The sequence below is a fragment of the Pleuronectes platessa genome, chromosome 1 (genome assembly GCF_947347685.1).
Source record: "Pleuronectes platessa chromosome 1, fPlePla1.1, whole genome shotgun sequence".
Classification (NCBI taxonomy): Eukaryota; Metazoa; Chordata; class Actinopteri; order Pleuronectiformes; family Pleuronectidae; genus Pleuronectes; species Pleuronectes platessa.
In genome coordinates, this window is record NC_070626.1 from 2,823,055 (window position 1) to 2,840,730 (window position 17,676).

Consider the following 17,676-nt stretch of genomic DNA (forward strand, 5'->3'; position numbering starts at 1 on the left):
ACACTATCACATGCTCCTAATTCACAGAATTACATCAACATTTGGTCACAAAACCGTGCCTCCAATAAAGGCTCTGGAGTCAAAGGAGGAATAATTTTTCTTTAGATTATAGTTTGAAGTCGCAAGTGTTTTCAAAATATGTTGAGTCACAGCCAATCCATCTTTGTTTGTGGTGTAAAGTGAAACAGATCCAAAATTCAACACTCTATTGCCACACAGCTCAGTTGTTTGGAATGTGGCTCTGACCACTTTTTTCAGTAACGAGTAATCTAACACGTTACTATTTCCAAACCAGTAATCAGATTTAGTTACTTGTCCAAGTCACTGTGCGTTACTATTTTGGTATTTGTGGTTAAACCGCTGGGCACGTGCCGCGGCTGGGGGAGCAGTCGCCCTCCTCTCCACGCCGCCGGAGGCTCAGTGTGCGGCACGCCTCAACGTTTTTTTTGGGGGGGGGGGTCCTCGTCCTCGGCGCCTCACGCCGTCGCTGGTGCGGGGGCTCTCCTTCTCTTGGGTCGCAGAAATACGTAGAAACCTCAGAGAGAGCCACATGTGAGGGATCCCTCTCCCAGGATGGACAGAAGTGCAATAGATGTCAGGTGTAGGAAAACATCAGGCCTGAATTCTGGGAGCGGAGTGCTCTAGTGGGTTGATAGGGTACTAACAGCTCTTTAAGGTAAAATGGCGGCATATTATTCAGGGCCTTGAAGGTGAGGAGGAGAATTTTAAATTATATTCTAGATTAACCGAAAGCCAGTGTAGCGATGCTAATACTGGAGAAATGTGCTCTCTTTTCTTGGTTCTCGTCAGGACATGTGCTGCGGCATTTTGGACAAGCTGTAGAGTCTTTAACGACTTACTGCTGGAGCCTGATAGTAATGAATTACAATAGTCCAGTCTCAATGTAACAAAGGCGTGGACTAGTTTTTCTGCATCTTTTTGCGAAAGGACATGTCTGATTTTTGAGATATTACTCAAGTGGAAAAAGGCTGTCCTAGAAATTTGTTTTAAGTGTGAATTAAAGGACAAATCAGGATCATAGATCACTCCCAAGTTCCTGACTGTTTCATTGGAAGCAAGGGCAATGTTTTCTAGCGCAGCCATATCTTGAGATAATGTATCTCTAAGGCGTTTATGGCCAAGTATTATAACCTCTGTTTTATCAGAGTTTAATAAGAGAAAATTGCGGGTCATCCAGGGTTTTATGTCCTTGAGACATGCTCGGAGTTTAGTTAATTGATTACTTTGTCCAGGTTTTAATGACAAGTATAACTGGGTGTCATCCGCATAGCAGTGGAAATTTACAGAGTGTGTCCTGATAATGTTTCCTAGTGGAAATCCGAAAAATACGATTTAAACCAGTTAAGGGGCAGTAACATTAATGTTAACTAACTGTTTAAGTCTTTGTAATAAAATTTGTTGGTCAATTGTGTTGAATGCTGCACTGAGATCTAACAAAACGAGGACAGACACAAGTCCCTGATCTGAAGCTATTAGGTCATTAGTGACTTTTGCTGAGGCTGTATCTGTGCTGTGATTGGCTCTGAACCTAGACTGAAAGTCTTCATATATATCATTTTCCTGGAGAAACTCACACAGCTGATTGGCTACAACTTTTTCTAAGATTTTAGACATGAAGGGGAGATTAGATATTGGCCTGTAATTGGCTAAAACCTCTGGGTCTAGAGTGGGTTTTTTGAGTAGGAGTTTGATGACAGCTATTTTAAAAGATTGTGGTACATAACCTGATGATAATGACAGATTGATAATGTTAAGTAACGAACTATCAATTAGGGGCAGAATTTCTTTAAGTAATTTTGTAGGAATGGGATCTAAGATACAGGTTGTTGGTTTAGAACCTGAGATTATTTTGGTAAACTGATCACGGGTGATCATAGAGAAGCTGTCTAAGTAATGGGTAGGATTCTCAGCCGTTTCTGAGATCTCTGTTGTTGGGAGGGTATTAGTGCCAATTGAGGGCAGGAGATGGTTGATTATATTTATATGACTGGGGGGACTAGATTCATTTAGACTGACATATTAATCAGGATGCAGCCATGTCTCAGTGAGGGACAATAAATCGATGTTGTAATCGGAGACTAGTTCATTAACTAAAATAGCCTTAGTTGACAGTGATCTAATGTTTAAAAGCCCACATTTAAAAGTCTTAGTTTCCTGTGTTGTTTTAATTCGTATTAGATTTTTGTGTGGAGTTCTAGCTCTGTTATTGTTTAATTTCAATAATTTAATCGGACGGTAGACAGACACAATCTCTATGGGGTTGTGTGACTGATCCAGAGGGAGCCCAAAGAAGTGTTAAGCACTACAGCTCTGCTTCCTGGTCCCAACTCTGGGTTGTCATGTAATAGACTGAGTAATATTCCTAGATAAGACAGCTGATCCATCCCAAGTGGGATGAACGCCATAACATGCATCCCTGGATGTAAAATACTGAATAAATACTGAATCAAATTAAATACAGTCAAATGTAGTGAAAATAGAACAGAAACTTAATATGTCCAACGATTAACAGTTATTTATTTCCTGAAATTAACATCTGCCCCTGTTCTACAGGAAATAAGCATGTTCAGTAAAAGTCTTCAGACTTTAAACAGAACTATCAAAGTGAGTTCCACACCATTTGAAACCCTTATCTTCTGCAATCACTGTTCTTCAAGCTTTCAGGTTCAGTCCCTTCTGTGTTTCACTCCATTAGATTTTGTTGAACGGAGTTTCCCAGGAAGGGAAATTGGTGTCTGTACTAAAGTTATACCCATTAATGCCAACCACTGATTCCACAGCATTGAGTAAAATGCATAAGACAACCTATGCTGCATGGTTTTTCACCCAACCAAGTCTATATTTTTAATATTTACATTCATTCATGAATGGACACACTCTAAGCCCTGCACTTATTAGCTATTTTTAGACATGGAATACACAAAAGTGTATCTCAATAAGTACACAATAAGTGTACCTCTTCAAGTGATGGATTGTGTAGTTCAGACATACAGTAAGGTGTCTGATGAGACAAATGTTTTTTTTTTCACATGCTGTAACACTCAGACGTGTTTCTTTTTAAACCACATTGGGAAAGCTCAACAATCTTCAAACACAACCCTAAACCCTGACTTTGCAAACTGAATATGGCCCTGTGTTACCAGTTGTTTTATCGCACTGTTGTCAGTAAGACAAACTAAATGTACAGTTTATCTCTCTTGTTGCATATTAAACATTCAATATCTCATTCATTTTCAGATACAAGTCCCCTCAACTCCAAATGTGTGGTGGAGTGGTGTTCCCACTCATCTTAAAAGAACAGAGGCCCTGAGATGATCTGAACTTTGTGGTCATCATTGCAGTGAAGGCCAAATTTCCTGACTTTAGAAAAACTTTATTTACACTCGAATTAACCAGATCATATTCATAGCAGATATTTTGTCATGCCACTTAAGTGCAATGCATTACTTAATGATGGTAAGATATCATTTAGATTTCTTCCAGGGCCCTGAGGATGTGTATGATTGCACACTGCTATAACCTACTAGGAATTCAACTGATAGCTGAGCTATCATTACATATGGAGTCAAACAATTCTGCCATCAAATCCGAACCCTAACCTTAGAGTTGAGTGCAGCGTAGGCACACACGCTGTCGGTGCTCTTTCATGTTTGAATGAATAAAAGCCGTTTGTGCCTGGATTTAGTTTCTGGCGGTAATTCTAGTAAGTGATATGCCTGGTTTGTGTGTATACCAGTCTCAGTATTAACTGCACCATGAAACAGTCATCATAATAATGTTTTCATGAGGGCAGTGTACAGCTTTAGTCTTAATTTGTGTGTCTGGCTCTGTCTGGCTTTGAATTACAACACTAACAGCTTGTTGACAAGCTGAAATGTATCACAGCTGCTGTGAGAAAGTGAGAGGAACATGCATTTTAGATGATGGACAAAGGGGGATTTAGTTGTCTATTACATTCTTTGGCACAAATCAGTTTGAGCCCCACAGGGGGTATGATAACAGTAGTAATGCAGGAAAGGTGTGTAGAGAGGTGGGCATTGCTAGTGGCTCTTTCGAGTGCAGTATAATTGGGCTCCTGTCTATCCCTTTACCATGTGGCCTGTACCTCTAAATTATTTAAGTGTGAACTACCAATAGATAAGACTTCTTACAATAAGCACTTCTTCCATAATTAACTGTGCCAAATAACAGTAAAATATATACATACAGAACTATGTGCTCTGCTGCTGTCCAAAGGGTCACCGCAGCAGTTTTAATCTTGACGACTAAAATCCCTAAGAACTTACTTGACAATGTATTGAATGTTTTGTCCATAGCTAAATAATAATATTCTGGATGAGTGCATGGACAAATGCACCTTTTGGTGTTTTAATGTAAAGACTTATTCAACAACCTAAATGCATTATGTCTTGCATTATGTCTTTATCAGTAATGTCCCTTTATGCCCTCAGGTGTCATGTTACTTTATGTTCAAGTTCACAAACATGAATACGTCAGTCATAAGATTTCTAAAATTCTGAAATACAAACTGAGTGAGAGAGGTGCATGATACTTTTCATTTAACAAAGATCCTGAGTCCAAACCAAAATAGCTTTGTTTTCATTGAAGGGCTATATCATAATAATGGATATAATGGACACTGCAAAATACCTGTTTTTTAACGATCAACATTAGTATGGACAGAGCCCCACTTTAATTTGGGGAAGCTGTTTGCTGTTTGGAAAAGAATCCAAGTAGCAAAAGAAAAAAAAAGAAAAATAAAGCTCATTTCCTGCAGGCTGGAAAAAGTTACCACCCTCTCACTTTGGTTACGGTTGTTTGGCCACAACTTGGACTCTCAAATTGGACTCATTTTGCTTGATGTGACAGAGTTTGCCTGAGCAAAAAGTAATTTCTGGAGAAGCTCGAGCTGCTTTGGCTGTTTCAGTTGCATCATTAAACTGAAAATCCTCCAAACAATTGGTCCACTCAGGTCTCTTCGCAGGAATAATGGGAAATAGATGATGGATGTGTGTGCAAACAACAGCTGCTGCTGACCCTGACGTACAGGGAGTGCCTTGGGCCTGGCAGGGATGAAAGGGCATCATATGGTGATAGACACAGTAGTACAGGAAGGGGTGCTATTTTGCTGTGGTATTCAAGCAGGAGGTTTGTCAGTGACGGATTGAGGCCAATTCTTCCTCTAGTGAATGTGTATTGATTAATAATACACCACAGAGCAGCATGACATCCAGCTGTTTACAAGAAGATAAACACAACTCCTAGGAGCAAATGGTAAAAGAGAAATGTGTATGTGCCATTTTGTTTTGTCAACCTGTGACAGCACTTCAGCATGTCTAAATTAGGATGTGTGTCTGTGTGTGCATGAGAGCACTAATTATTTTAATCAAACCCAGGGATAAAACATACTTTTCTTCTGGAATAGATTTAATTTCAAGTTCAACATCTCAAAATAAACTGAACAGTAATAATTTGATTAAAGGGGTAACATAATATTTTGGGGTGGCAAATTCTAAATCACCTTGTTTATAACAAAGTGCAACCAAACGTTGATAATACATTCAACAGGAAAAGATAAACAGTTTTAGTTCAATGCCAGAGTTCACCAATACCACCACAGCACATTGCAGTGAATTGCAGGATTGGAGCAAGATTTATTTGTATCCATGCTGTAAGGGAGGAGAATCAAGTGAACTAGCACATCAACTGGAAGAAAGAAAAAAAAATTGCTTTATTCTGGTACAACACAGTATTGTAGAAATATTTACGTGGTAATTCTTAGGTTAGAAAAGGTTCACAATCAACACTACAAGTAAAGACCATTGGCTGATCGCCCCTTGTGCTGAAAGTCTTCCAGGCTTCTTCCACCTGAGGAGAGTGAATATTCACATAAACTGTCATCAGGAATTTGTAAACATACTGTAACTCATTTAAAGAGGTTCATCATAAATGCTGTAGTGTAGGTGAGGTTGACAGCCTCAGCCAGCACCTTTGCCTTCTGTGCAGATAGTGCTGAATTTGAGAGACTATAGCTGCTGACAGAAAAAGTGATCCCACTGTCCTCCCAGCATAATTGTGAAGTCAGAGATAAGGTTTCACATGTTATTTTAACTTTACATTTTTGTAAAATAGTCAGAATCATAGATGTATTTGTTTGTTCATTACTGTAATCAAGAACAATTTGGCTCACAATGATTGTGAAGGTCTCGCTAGCGCAGGCGCTAGCTCTCCAACCAGCATAAACACTCTCAAAAACTCCACGGTGGTTATTTTCGTGAACTTTAATGAGTTGGTGAAACTGTAAAAACAATACAGACATAACAGATTACAATGAGGCTCAAAGAGCTACTTCAATGCTTCACACGGCGACTCTAAGAGCTACAACGCGCGGCAGTTCGTATATATTAAATGACACGGCGCTACCCGCTAGCTTAGCATAGCCGCTCGGCCGAACTGCCGTTGTAAACATAAAAGTGTGTGGCAAAATAACACTCTGGTTGTAAGGACACAATTAGTAGACAACGATGCGTTAGCCCGCAGAAGAATAGCACAACTTATGTGAAGAGCTGATGTCTATAAATAGCCGGGTCGCAGATAAACTAACTTTGAACCACTTCCGGGGGAATTACACCTTGACCTCTAGTACTGATATAACCCTGAACTTCCCCAAGGGGGCACTGTTGCATAGCTAAACAAAGTATGCATTTGTGGGGCAGAACAATGATAGAGAAACATGAGGTTATATTATTGGAACTGGAGAATTTGGAATCTACTAAAGTTGTTTATCTTGATTTGAGAAATTACTTGATATGGTTTGTTGATATTTTTTCAATTATTGCCCTTTGATTGCTGCGAGAATGAATGTCAATATGCAGGCGTTGGCTTTTTTGTCCCTGACCAGTGGATGAGTTGGTCGGTCGTATTTCTCTTTCTAAATGTATATGTGATGTGTGTGCAGGAAGTGGGCTGTGATCGGCAGATGGCCAGTGGCGCTAAGGAGGATAACTGTGGCATCTGTGGCGGTGACGCCTCCACTTGCCGGCTGGTGCGAGGACAGGTCCTACCCTACCTGACACCAGAACAATGTACGGATCTCACCACTGGCCATGCAATGACACAACCTCCATTTATGTTTAATTCACATACATGTCTTTATTCACATGGGCTCCCTGCCCAGCCTTCCTCCCAGTCAGACCCTATGGGAGGTAAATGATAAAGCTGGAAGTCTGTCTGTCCGGAATCATTCTCTTCAGCATTTATTAATCAAGGTTCTGCTATAAAAATGCCATCTGGCTACATCAACCCACCCACTACATGCAGCTGCACTATTAACATATAATTCCCTTTTTATCTTTAGCACCCAGAGATTTAATTAATAGCTGTGTTTTGGCCAAATCTGCTTGATAATTACAAAAAAAAACACTGCACACAATTAGAAGAACCAAGCAGAAAATGCCTGGTCTGAAATAGAATATGAGCAATGTAACAGGTATCTATTTGATAATGGCCAGGACCAACAATGTTTTTATTTTTCCTCATGAGCAGTCACATAATATTTGTTTTGAGAGATATCCGTGGAAATACTGTCAATATATTATGTGTGCACAGCCTTTGACCTGTTAACTGTGAACATTTGACTTTTATCCAAATTTCTATATCTATAGAGTATTTTACATATATAAACATAGATATATTATACACGCGTGGACAAAATTGTTGGTTCCCTTCCGTTAAAGAAAGACAAACCCACAATGGTCACTGAAATAACTTGAAACTTACAAAAGTAATAATAAATAAAAATGTACCTCTTGTATCTCAAGACTATCAAGGCATTCTGGTGCAAAATGTGGTGCCCAGTGTCAGAAAGCTTGGTCTCAGTCGCAGGTCGTGGGTCCTCCAACAGGATAATGACCCAAAACACACAGCTAAAAACAACTAAGAATGGCTAAGAGATCAACATTGGACTATTCTGATATTCTGAAGTGGCCTTCTATGAGCCCTGATCTAAATCCTATTGAACATCTGTGGAAGGAGCTGGAACATGCAGTCTGGAGAAGACACCCTTCAAACCTGAGACAGCTGGAGCACTTTGCTCACGAGGAGTGGACCAAAATACCTGTTGACAGATGCAGTCTCATTGAGAGTTACAGAAATCGCTTGATTGCAGTGATTACATCAAAAGGTTCTGCAACAAAATATTACGTTAAGGGTACCATAATTTTTGACCGGGCCCTTTTCATTAGTTAATTTTATAAATGATCCTGTTGAACCACAATTCAAAAGCAATGTCTGATTTATCATTTAATTTTTAAATCAAAATCTGTTTATTGAAGGATTTTCAATATATATAAGTGCAATGCTGAATGGACATTACAGAGACAGGAGGCAAACATGAGTACAACAATCAACACCAATGTGTCCAGACAAACATGAATTGGGCAATATAACTTCAGAAAAAAAAGACACAAGGTAGCAACAGAAAAAGAAAAACAGAAAAAAAATGCTACGGAGAAGAAAGAATATATCAAATCTTGAAATGGAAAATAATCCCTTCCCAGTCACTGCCAATACACTACAATAATATGAGCACAATGTCACATCTAGAGCCTGCGCTAAAAATAAGCACAAGCAAAGAGTACATAGCGTTGTTAAGCTGCACCTAATGGCCAGGTTTTCACAAAGTCTGGAATGCATTAAGAAAAGGACCCCAAACCTTCTGAAATCTCCCACTTGATTGCTTAAGCGAGTATCTAACCTTCTCCAATTTTAAGCAGGACATGATTTCTTCTAGCCATTGTGCGTGAGTGGGGGAGGAGGCATCCCTCCACCTGAGCAGGATCAGTCGCCTAGCTAGCAGGTAGACAAAGGATATAGTACGTCGTTTTTCTATGGACAACTCGACCTCCGCCTCCATGAGCCCAAAAAGAGCAATCAAAGGGCTTGGTTCCAATCTGATTCCTAACACCCGAGAGAGTGTATGGAAAATTTCTCTCCAGTAGTTGGTAAGGCTCGAACAGGACCAGTACATGTGGATGAGTGAAGCTTCAGTAAAACCACATTTGATACAATGTGGGCTAATATCAGGGTGCATAGATGATAGTTTTGCTTTGGAGATATGAGCCTTGTGCACCACCTTGAACTGAATAAAACTGTGACGTGCACAGAGGGAGGTCGAGCTAACCAGTTTAAGTATGGAAGTTCAAGTGTCTTCTAATGGAGAGAGACCCAAGTTATCCTCCCATGCTGTTCTAAGCCTATCTATGGAGGCACGCCCAAGATCCAACACCATGTTATAGAGCTGAAATTAACTTTTTTTTAAGTGGATTGACAGAGAGGACTCTATCAACAGTGGTCAAGTCTGTTGATATTAAAGAGCCAGGTAAATGAGAAACAAAATGGCTTGCTTGAAGATATCTGAAAAAATTTGACTTAGGAAGACTGAATTTTTCACTTAGCTGCTCAAAAGATGCCAGGCTGTTGCCTATGAACAGGTCTTTAAAGCGCATTATACCCTTCCTGTGCCATTCACGAAAAGCAGAATCCTTGTAGTACGGTTTAAAAAGATGGTTTGATGCGATGGGGCTCAGAAGAGAGAAGCTGTGAAATCCAAAATATTTTTAAAGAATGTTTAACCACCGGATTTTTAATGAATCCGAGTGAGGGAAGTGGGAGTGGGGATCCGAGAAGTGCAAGAATTGACATATTATCATCCGACTGCAGCTCCATCTCTACCCAGTCAGTGTAGTCAGGTCGGCTGTAGTAAAAAGACCAAAACGCAAGACAGCGCAAGTTAGCAGCCCAGTAATAGAAACGGAAATTTGGGAGAGCAAGATCACCAGTAGCCTTGGTTTTCTGCAGGTGGTTCTTGTTCAAACATGGTCGTTTACCTTGCCATAAATATGAAGAAATAACTGAATCAAGAAGTTGAAATAAGGATCCAGGGATAAAGGGAGGTAGGGCCTGGAAAAGGTACAGACATTTTGGTAAAATGGTCATTTTGACAGTTAATACGTCCGACAAGAGATAATGACAACAGTGATCACTGTGTTAATATTTGTTTAGTCTGATTCAATAACGTGGTAAAGTTGTCTTGGAATAGATCTTTGTGCTTTCTTGTAACTGAGATACCTAGATAGGAAAACTTCTTATTCTCAATTCTAAAAGACAAATTGGCAAGGTCTAAAGCTTGTGCGTTGTTGTTGATAGGAAACGGCTCGCTTTTGTTAGGGTTTAACTTATAGCCTGAAAATTTACCAAACTGACTGAGCAGCGAAAGAGCGGGAGGTAGTGAGGTGGTCGGATAAGAAATAAAAAGCAAAAGATCGTCAGCTAATAATGAAACTCTATGCTCCGTGCTACCTCTCCAGATGCCAGAGATGTCCTTGCAAGTACGGAGTGCTGTAGCAAGCGGCTCAATGGCAAATATCGAAAAGCATGGGACTCAAAGCATGGCGGGTTCCGCGATGCAAATTGAATGGTCTTGACCGCTGTGAGTTTGTGCGAATTGTGGCTGTGGGGTGTGAATAAAGTAACTTAACCCATGAAGTAAATTTTGGGCCAAAGCCAAATTTGTCAAGCACAGCAAATAAGTACCCCCACTCAATCCGGTCGAATGCCTTCTCTGCATCGAGAGAGACAACGCATTCTGGGATATCTTCAGAGGGAGGGTAGATAATGTCAAGCAGTCGTCTAATATTAAAATAGGATTGCCTGCCTTTAACAAAGCCAGTTTGGTCTTTGGATATGATTGTAGGGAGGGCAGTCTCCAATGTATGGGCTAGGACCTTGGCTACGATTTTAGCATCCGTGTTGAGGAGAGAAATAGGCCTGTAGGAGGAACATTCAGTCGGATCTTTACCCTTCTTTGCATTAAGGGTAATACCGGCCTCAGTAAATGATGGAGGAAGTGAACCTTGCCTGCAAGATTCAGAGAGGACTGAGCATAACAGTGGGGAAAGCAGCAGAGAGAATTTCTTAAAAAATTCTGCCGGGAAGCCATTGGGGCCTGGGCACTTGCCTGACTGCATTGAAGAAATGGCTGAAGCTATTTCTGTCTGGGATATAGGTTCTTCCAATCTTTTCGTTATGTCTGATGAAAGACTAGGGATGTTAAGACCACTTAGAAAGTCAGAAATTGCATTAGAATCACTCTGACAATCTGAGGTATAAAGCTGGGTGTAAAAATCCCTGAATGCTTCATTAATCTGTAGGCGATCTGCAGTTATAAGGCTATTTGGTAACTGGATCTTAGAAATATTTTGTTTTGCTTTGTGACCTTTGAGTTGATTTGCTAATAATTTGTCAGATTTGTCTCCATATATGTAAAACATGGTTTTACTCTTTAAAAGTGATTGTTCAATTGAGTAGGCGGTGTGCAGATCGAATCTGGTCTTAAGTTCCAACCGTTTTTTATACAAATCTGGACACTTAGTCTGGGCGTATTGTTTGTCAATCTCTCTGATTTAGTGGGCAAGGTCTGATTGTTCTTGGTGAGATTTTCGCTTCACTTGTGCGGTGTAGGCTTTAATCTGCCCCAGAAGGTAGGCCTTAAGAGCATCCCACACAATTAAACAAGAAATGTCGGGAGACATATTTGTAGTAAAAAAAAAGGCTATTTCCTCCTGCATGAATTTGACGAAGTTATCATCCGACAGCAAAGTTGAATTGAATCGCCACTGTCTGTTCCTCTGAGGGAGGCCAGGGAAAGACTTGGTCAGGACAATAGGTGCGTGATCCGAGATGACAATACTTTGATAAGCGCACGAATGAACCAGTGGAATAAGTTTATCGATAAAGAAATAATCGATCCTTGAGTACGTGTGATGGACGTGTGAAAAAAAACGAAAAAGAACGCCATATATCACAAGCACCATAGTTAGAGAGAAAATCTCAATTAGAACGGGCTGACCTACTCGTTGTGCTGGGTTTAGTAGAAGATCGGTCCAAAACAGGGTCTAACCAGCAGTTAAAATCACCTCCAAGGATAAGAGAATATGTATTAAGATCTGGGAGCAATGAAAACAGTCGTTCAAAAAAACCTACGTCATCCACATTAGGAGGATAAATGTTTACGAATACTACAAGTGTGTTACATAGTTTACCTGAGACAATCACATACCGACCGAACCTATCAGAGATCACATCATGTTGCACAAAGGGAATATCTTGACTGATGAAAATTGAAACTCCCCCGGGCTTTTGCTTGGAAAGAGGAGTGAAATCCCTGTCCCGACCATCGTGACAACAGACGGACGTTATCTGAACTGCGAATATGGGTTTCTTGTAGGAAAGCTATTTCTGCTTTAAGTTGTTTCAAATGTGAGAAGACCTTTCTTCTTTTTACAGGATGGTTCAGACCCTTAACATTCCAACTCAGTAGACCTAGAAGTCTGTTCTGTCACGGTTTGTGGAAGGAGATGGACCCAGATGCAGAGATGTTTAACAAAAAACGTATTTAATGTAAAAGGAACTAAACTAAACTCTAACCAAAAACACAAGGAAGCTTACGAGAGGGGTTCAAAGTGAAGAGGCTCAGGACCAGGCAGGACAGGAACACAGAATAGCACCATGGATGACAAAGGGTAGATGAACAAACAATCCGACAAGGACAAAGGGAAAGACCGAGGCTTATATACACAGGGAAGGCAGGGGTAATTGGCCACAGGTGCAACACATGAGGAGTTAGACAGACAATCACCAAGACAGGAAGTGAAGACAGAAACAACCCACAAGGAACAGAGAATACAAAATAAAACAGGAAACAGAAACCGAGTGCACACATGAAAACAACTTAAAAACACAAAAAGATCTAACAGTTTTACAGAAAACACTTCACAAAATCTAAACTATCAGATCGTTACAGTCTGTTCATAGCGCTTGATAAATAAAGTTAAACCATGAGCGCAGTGACCTAAGCAAAATATTAAGAGATAAGGTATGACTAGTGCATTGTGCTGGATTCAAAAAGATTACAAAATTACAGGCAGTGACATCTAACCCTAACCCACCCTCCCCAACCAAGACAGCTGCTAGAAAAAAAAGCAGCAAGCTCTTCAGAACAAACATCATTCAACAACACCTCTTCCTGTCTCACACACATCTAACTATTGCTCCTGTGTCATACACATAAGGGGAGTCAGCACCTCCTAAAAAAAAAGAAACATGTGTAGACCTAATCTAGGGGGTCTTTACAAACAAAATAGAAAGAATAAAAAAATAAACAAATGTGAGCTCTAAGATATGATTCCAGGTAACGTAGAGTTAAAATTGTCTCCAAACGTAAACAAACGCTCACAGGTGGAAAAGTGCATTGTCAAGGGTCGTAATGCAGAGCTAGACACTATATTAATAACACTCATAGCAGGACCGGCCCTCATATGAAAACCGAGAGAATAAGTAAATTCAGTTTTAGACACATTATTTATGCAAAGTGACCAAACACCGTGAGATTTGCTTGTAATATTAATAATAGTCTGTGAAAGCTGTCAAAAGGAACAGCGTTAAAATACTCACGTATGAACCACTGGACTGAACATATTCACCAGTATAAACAAGTTGCGCCGTCCAGCTTACCATGCAGAAAGGCAGGACCCAAAGTGGAGCTACCTTTCCTCTGCTGGGTTAGTCGTTAAACAGCCCCATCACGAAGTTTTCGAGGATTTGGGGAGAGACCTGACGTACTCGCGCGCCTCGTCCGCAGAGCTGATCCACTTTCTGGCTCCGCTGGGCAGCGTCAGCCGGAGCCGGGCGGGGAAGAGCTGAGCAGGCTTCAGACCAAATTTATAAAGTTCAGTCATCACGTCTCTGTACTCCGCTCGCTGGTTGACAACTTGTAGTCCTCTACGATCCGAATTGTCTGGCCGCAATAAAAGAGCTTCCGTCGCCGAGCCTCTCTGATGAGGAGATCCTTCGTCTGGTAGCGGTGTAGGCGGAGGAGGACTGGCCGCGGTTGCTGTCCGGGGGCCGGTTTCGATGCCAGAGAGCGATGGGCTCTGTCGATTTCTGGTGGAGTTGGCAGTAACTCGCTCCCAAACACCTCACACAGCAGCTTCGGAAAAAAATTGGTGGGACGTCCGCTTTCGGTAGACTCTGGCAGGCCCAAGATGCGCACGTTTTGACGTCTGCTTCGACTCTCCAGGTCGGAGACTTTAGCCTTAAGCTCAGCATTGTCGTCTCTCAGAGTCGAGCAGATGTTTTCAAGGTCCGAGACTCTTTGACTGACGTCCTCTGCAGCGAGTTCAAGGGACGAGACACGCTGGCCGTGTTCCTCTACTGCGAGCCGCGTTTGGTCGAGCTTCGAGTCGAGCTGGCTGAATGTTGTCTTGAACTCGGTGGCTAGAGAGTCACGATGCTGCTGGAGCAGCGCAGTGATGGCTTCCAGCGTTAAGCTAGCCTTAGCTTCGTCTTTTTTGCTCGGTTTTCCGCTTTTCGAAGCCATTTCAGAGAGAAAACTTGTTTTTTCCGGGCAAAAGAGGACGGGAAATTAAAGAAGACAGAAAATAATTCTTCCTAACAATAAGTTTGAGGGCTGGGTTGTTTGAAAAGTTCAGCCTACACGTCTACTCCATCTGCCCTACCGACCGGAAATCCATTTAATTTTGAGTACAATTTTATTTATTATTACTTTTGTTAGTTTCAAGTTATTTCAGTGACCATTGTGGATTTTTCTTTCTTAACGGAAGGGTACCAACAATTTTGTCCACGTGTGGGTATGATTTTCTTAACAATTTTAGTTATTGCATGTAGATAAAAACTATTAAAACCTACAGTACTATATACATTAGAAGAAACGCCAACACACTACAAAACACAATTCGCTACCATTATATTATGTTTATAGGTTAACAGAAAATCTTTTTTTAGGGTGTTTCATTCCCCAGAGCAGATATCACTACAGTATTTGTGCATCCCACAACTTCACAGGGGGTTTATTCTGTGCTTTTTGCCAGGCCTAGCCTACCTTCTACCGTAGGCAGGGAAATGCAGTAAAGCACTTTAAATCATAAGTGTCCACCCACCACTCCAACCCCTCCAAAACCTTTGAAATTAAAAGGCCCTTGTCCCTCTGGGATTTCTTGATCTTTACTTCCCACTTTCTTCTCAATGAGAGGCATTTTGCATTTTTGATTTTATACCCAAGTATCTACAGGATTACTGTTGCAGTAGCATACATGAGTTCAGTGAGTTATGTGGCTGTGGTTGTGGGGTTCCACTAGGCGAAAAGCAGAATTAGTGTCATGGGAAATCTTATGGAAGTTACCTGATCCCCTGAAGTTAGTGCCTATTCTCAGCATGTCAGCACCGAGTTCTTCCGCGACATTAACCTAAGGGAAGCGGAGTAAACGTACCTCGGAGAGGGGGTCTGGAGAACAAAGGGGGAGAGCAGTGTGGGGGGTCGCGGAGCAAAGGTGTTATCTAATTAGCATATGACTCAGGGCGAAGCCGCTGCTGAGCCTCTCTCGATTCCCCATTGGAGGAAACCATCCCGGAAAGTCACTCGTGATTGGCTGGTAGAAGTGTTGCCATTGGTCACCCTGGATCATTGCAGCAGACACGTGGGGTAAACCCCTCCCACACAATAATAATAATACAAATTAATATATATATAATAAATCATTATTTATTAGTAAGCCTTTACCAAAAGCAATGCAGTTAATTAAGACTATACATTAATTCATGTGATGCTTGATGTTATATTTGAACATATTGTACAGGGAAGAAAAAACATGAATGAGGTATATGTTGAGTCAAAGGTTTATTTACATACAGCACAAATATTGTACAAACAAAACTAGCCTAGCCAGTGAAAAGCTAATCAGGTGAAGCTTGAAATATCTCTTTGCAGCCTCTGGGTCATATGTTCTTTGTGGGACTCTGTCCGAATCTGCCCCAGTGTGTAGACATCTGTGGTGTGTAGACGTCTGTGGTGTGTATCTGTGAGATCCAGTGTAGCCTCTAGTCTTATTTGAAGTGTGGCACACAGGTCGATGAGCTCCTGGCTGTTGAAGGATGGATCCATTTCATCTGTTCCGCTTCAATCAGCTGTAAACACAATCAGTACAATTAGCACAGTTCAATGACAACCTACACATGTATCTGAAAAATTATTTAATGAATCTAACCTTACCCTCTTTCTTCTCTGCCGACTCGTGAACTCCTCAATGCTGATGCAAGGTCCGTATGAATGAAAACTGGAAAACATCATGAGTAATATGAGTTTATTATTAATAAACGGAAATAGCCTTGCTGCATCACCGTTGGAAGATCCACAGCAAAATTCAAAAAAAAAAACTGAACAGATACTTACGTACAATGGCGTCGTTTTTCCGCACTGCAAATGCGGACTTTCAGTGAGTCTCAGCGTAATGTGCAGTGAGTCATTGTGCACAGGAATCCGGCTGTGAAAACACAACGATGAAAAAGATCAGATAAAGTAAAGCTGGAGGATGTATTTTAAACAGCACAGCACATCTTTATTCATACCCTCGCTCCGCCGGCCATTTTCATCAGAGCTGTGAAGAGACGGAAACTTCCTACAAAAATAAAAAAACGAGAAAAATTACATTTATGAAAAAGCTAACCGAAAACAAACTGTTCGATTGAATTAGTTCATACATATTTAAACATGCACTAGCTCCGCTAAAGCACTCAATGCTTTATTCTACTTTTAGCAACTGTCGTGCTAATCCCACAGTGGTTCACACGTGTTTCAAATCTGAGCGTTAGCTTAGGAGTTAGCAATGGCTTCGCGCTCTAGCTGGTTCTCACCTTAATTCAGGGACTGAGCGCCTGTCTTCTCCGCCTCGACTCCTCCACACCGGGCCCGCAGGTTTGCTTTCCCACGCACTCATGTGTGTCGACTTCAGCAAGTTATTTATCCCGAAAACAGAGTCACTCGTACGGAACACACGTCACACGATCCTCCCACACTGGTAACAGAAATTTCTCCAAGAATTTCCTACGACATTAACTGCCACAAATTCTTCTTTTCATGCAGTGGTTGTGTAGTGTTGACAGTTGAACATTTTACCTCCAATGGAACTTTTTCAGTGAGCCAGGGGAGTAGGTGTCTGGGCACAATATTTATCCTCAGCTCAGTGGATGCAGCTGTCATACCTGGTCATTTCTGATAGTGCTGTACTATCTACTAGTTTAACACTGCTCTCTTTTGATCACTATTATAGGTGTTAATCTATTGGTCCTGCAGTTTGAGCAGGTTTTGGTCATCTCTCTTAACCCTAACCAGTGTCTCAGGTGAACAGGGTATATGTGATATAAATACATATCTACTTACAATGTGGTGTGTGAGGAAAGATGAGGTCCTGAGGTAATGGAGCATTAGTACTGTATCAGTTCAAGTATGAAGAATTAAAACCAGTTTAAATGTTAAGATATTAATGTTTTTTAGTTTGAAGGCATATATTTCTTCATTGTGTGGCAGTTCTATTAATGTGAAATTATATATAATTGAAATAAATTTGAATTGGCTGTAGATGAATGTAGAATGTAGAGAGAAAGATATTTATTGTTAGACTTCGCTATTGAGCAAGTACTGCACTACTTTTCCTGAACCAGACAGTATTTCAAGAAAAAAAGAATCCTCACCTCTCTAACTAGTTTTTCCCACCGCTTCATTACCCTTGTGTTAGGTTATGA

The 17,676-nt window shown here is 40.9% G+C and overlaps 1 protein-coding gene across 1 annotated transcript in view; it reads left to right on the forward strand.

Annotated features, from left to right (window-relative positions):
• adamtsl3 (ADAMTS-like 3) overlaps nucleotides 1-17,676 on the forward strand; it is a 202,392-nt gene that overhangs the window by 150,548 nt on the left and 34,168 nt on the right. Inside the window, exon 7 of the mRNA XM_053414931.1 lies at nucleotides 6,980-7,106. Within this exon, the coding sequence (XP_053270906.1) occupies nucleotides 6,980-7,106 (127 nt within the window). The remainder of the gene's footprint in view (nucleotides 1-6,979; nucleotides 7,107-17,676) is intronic.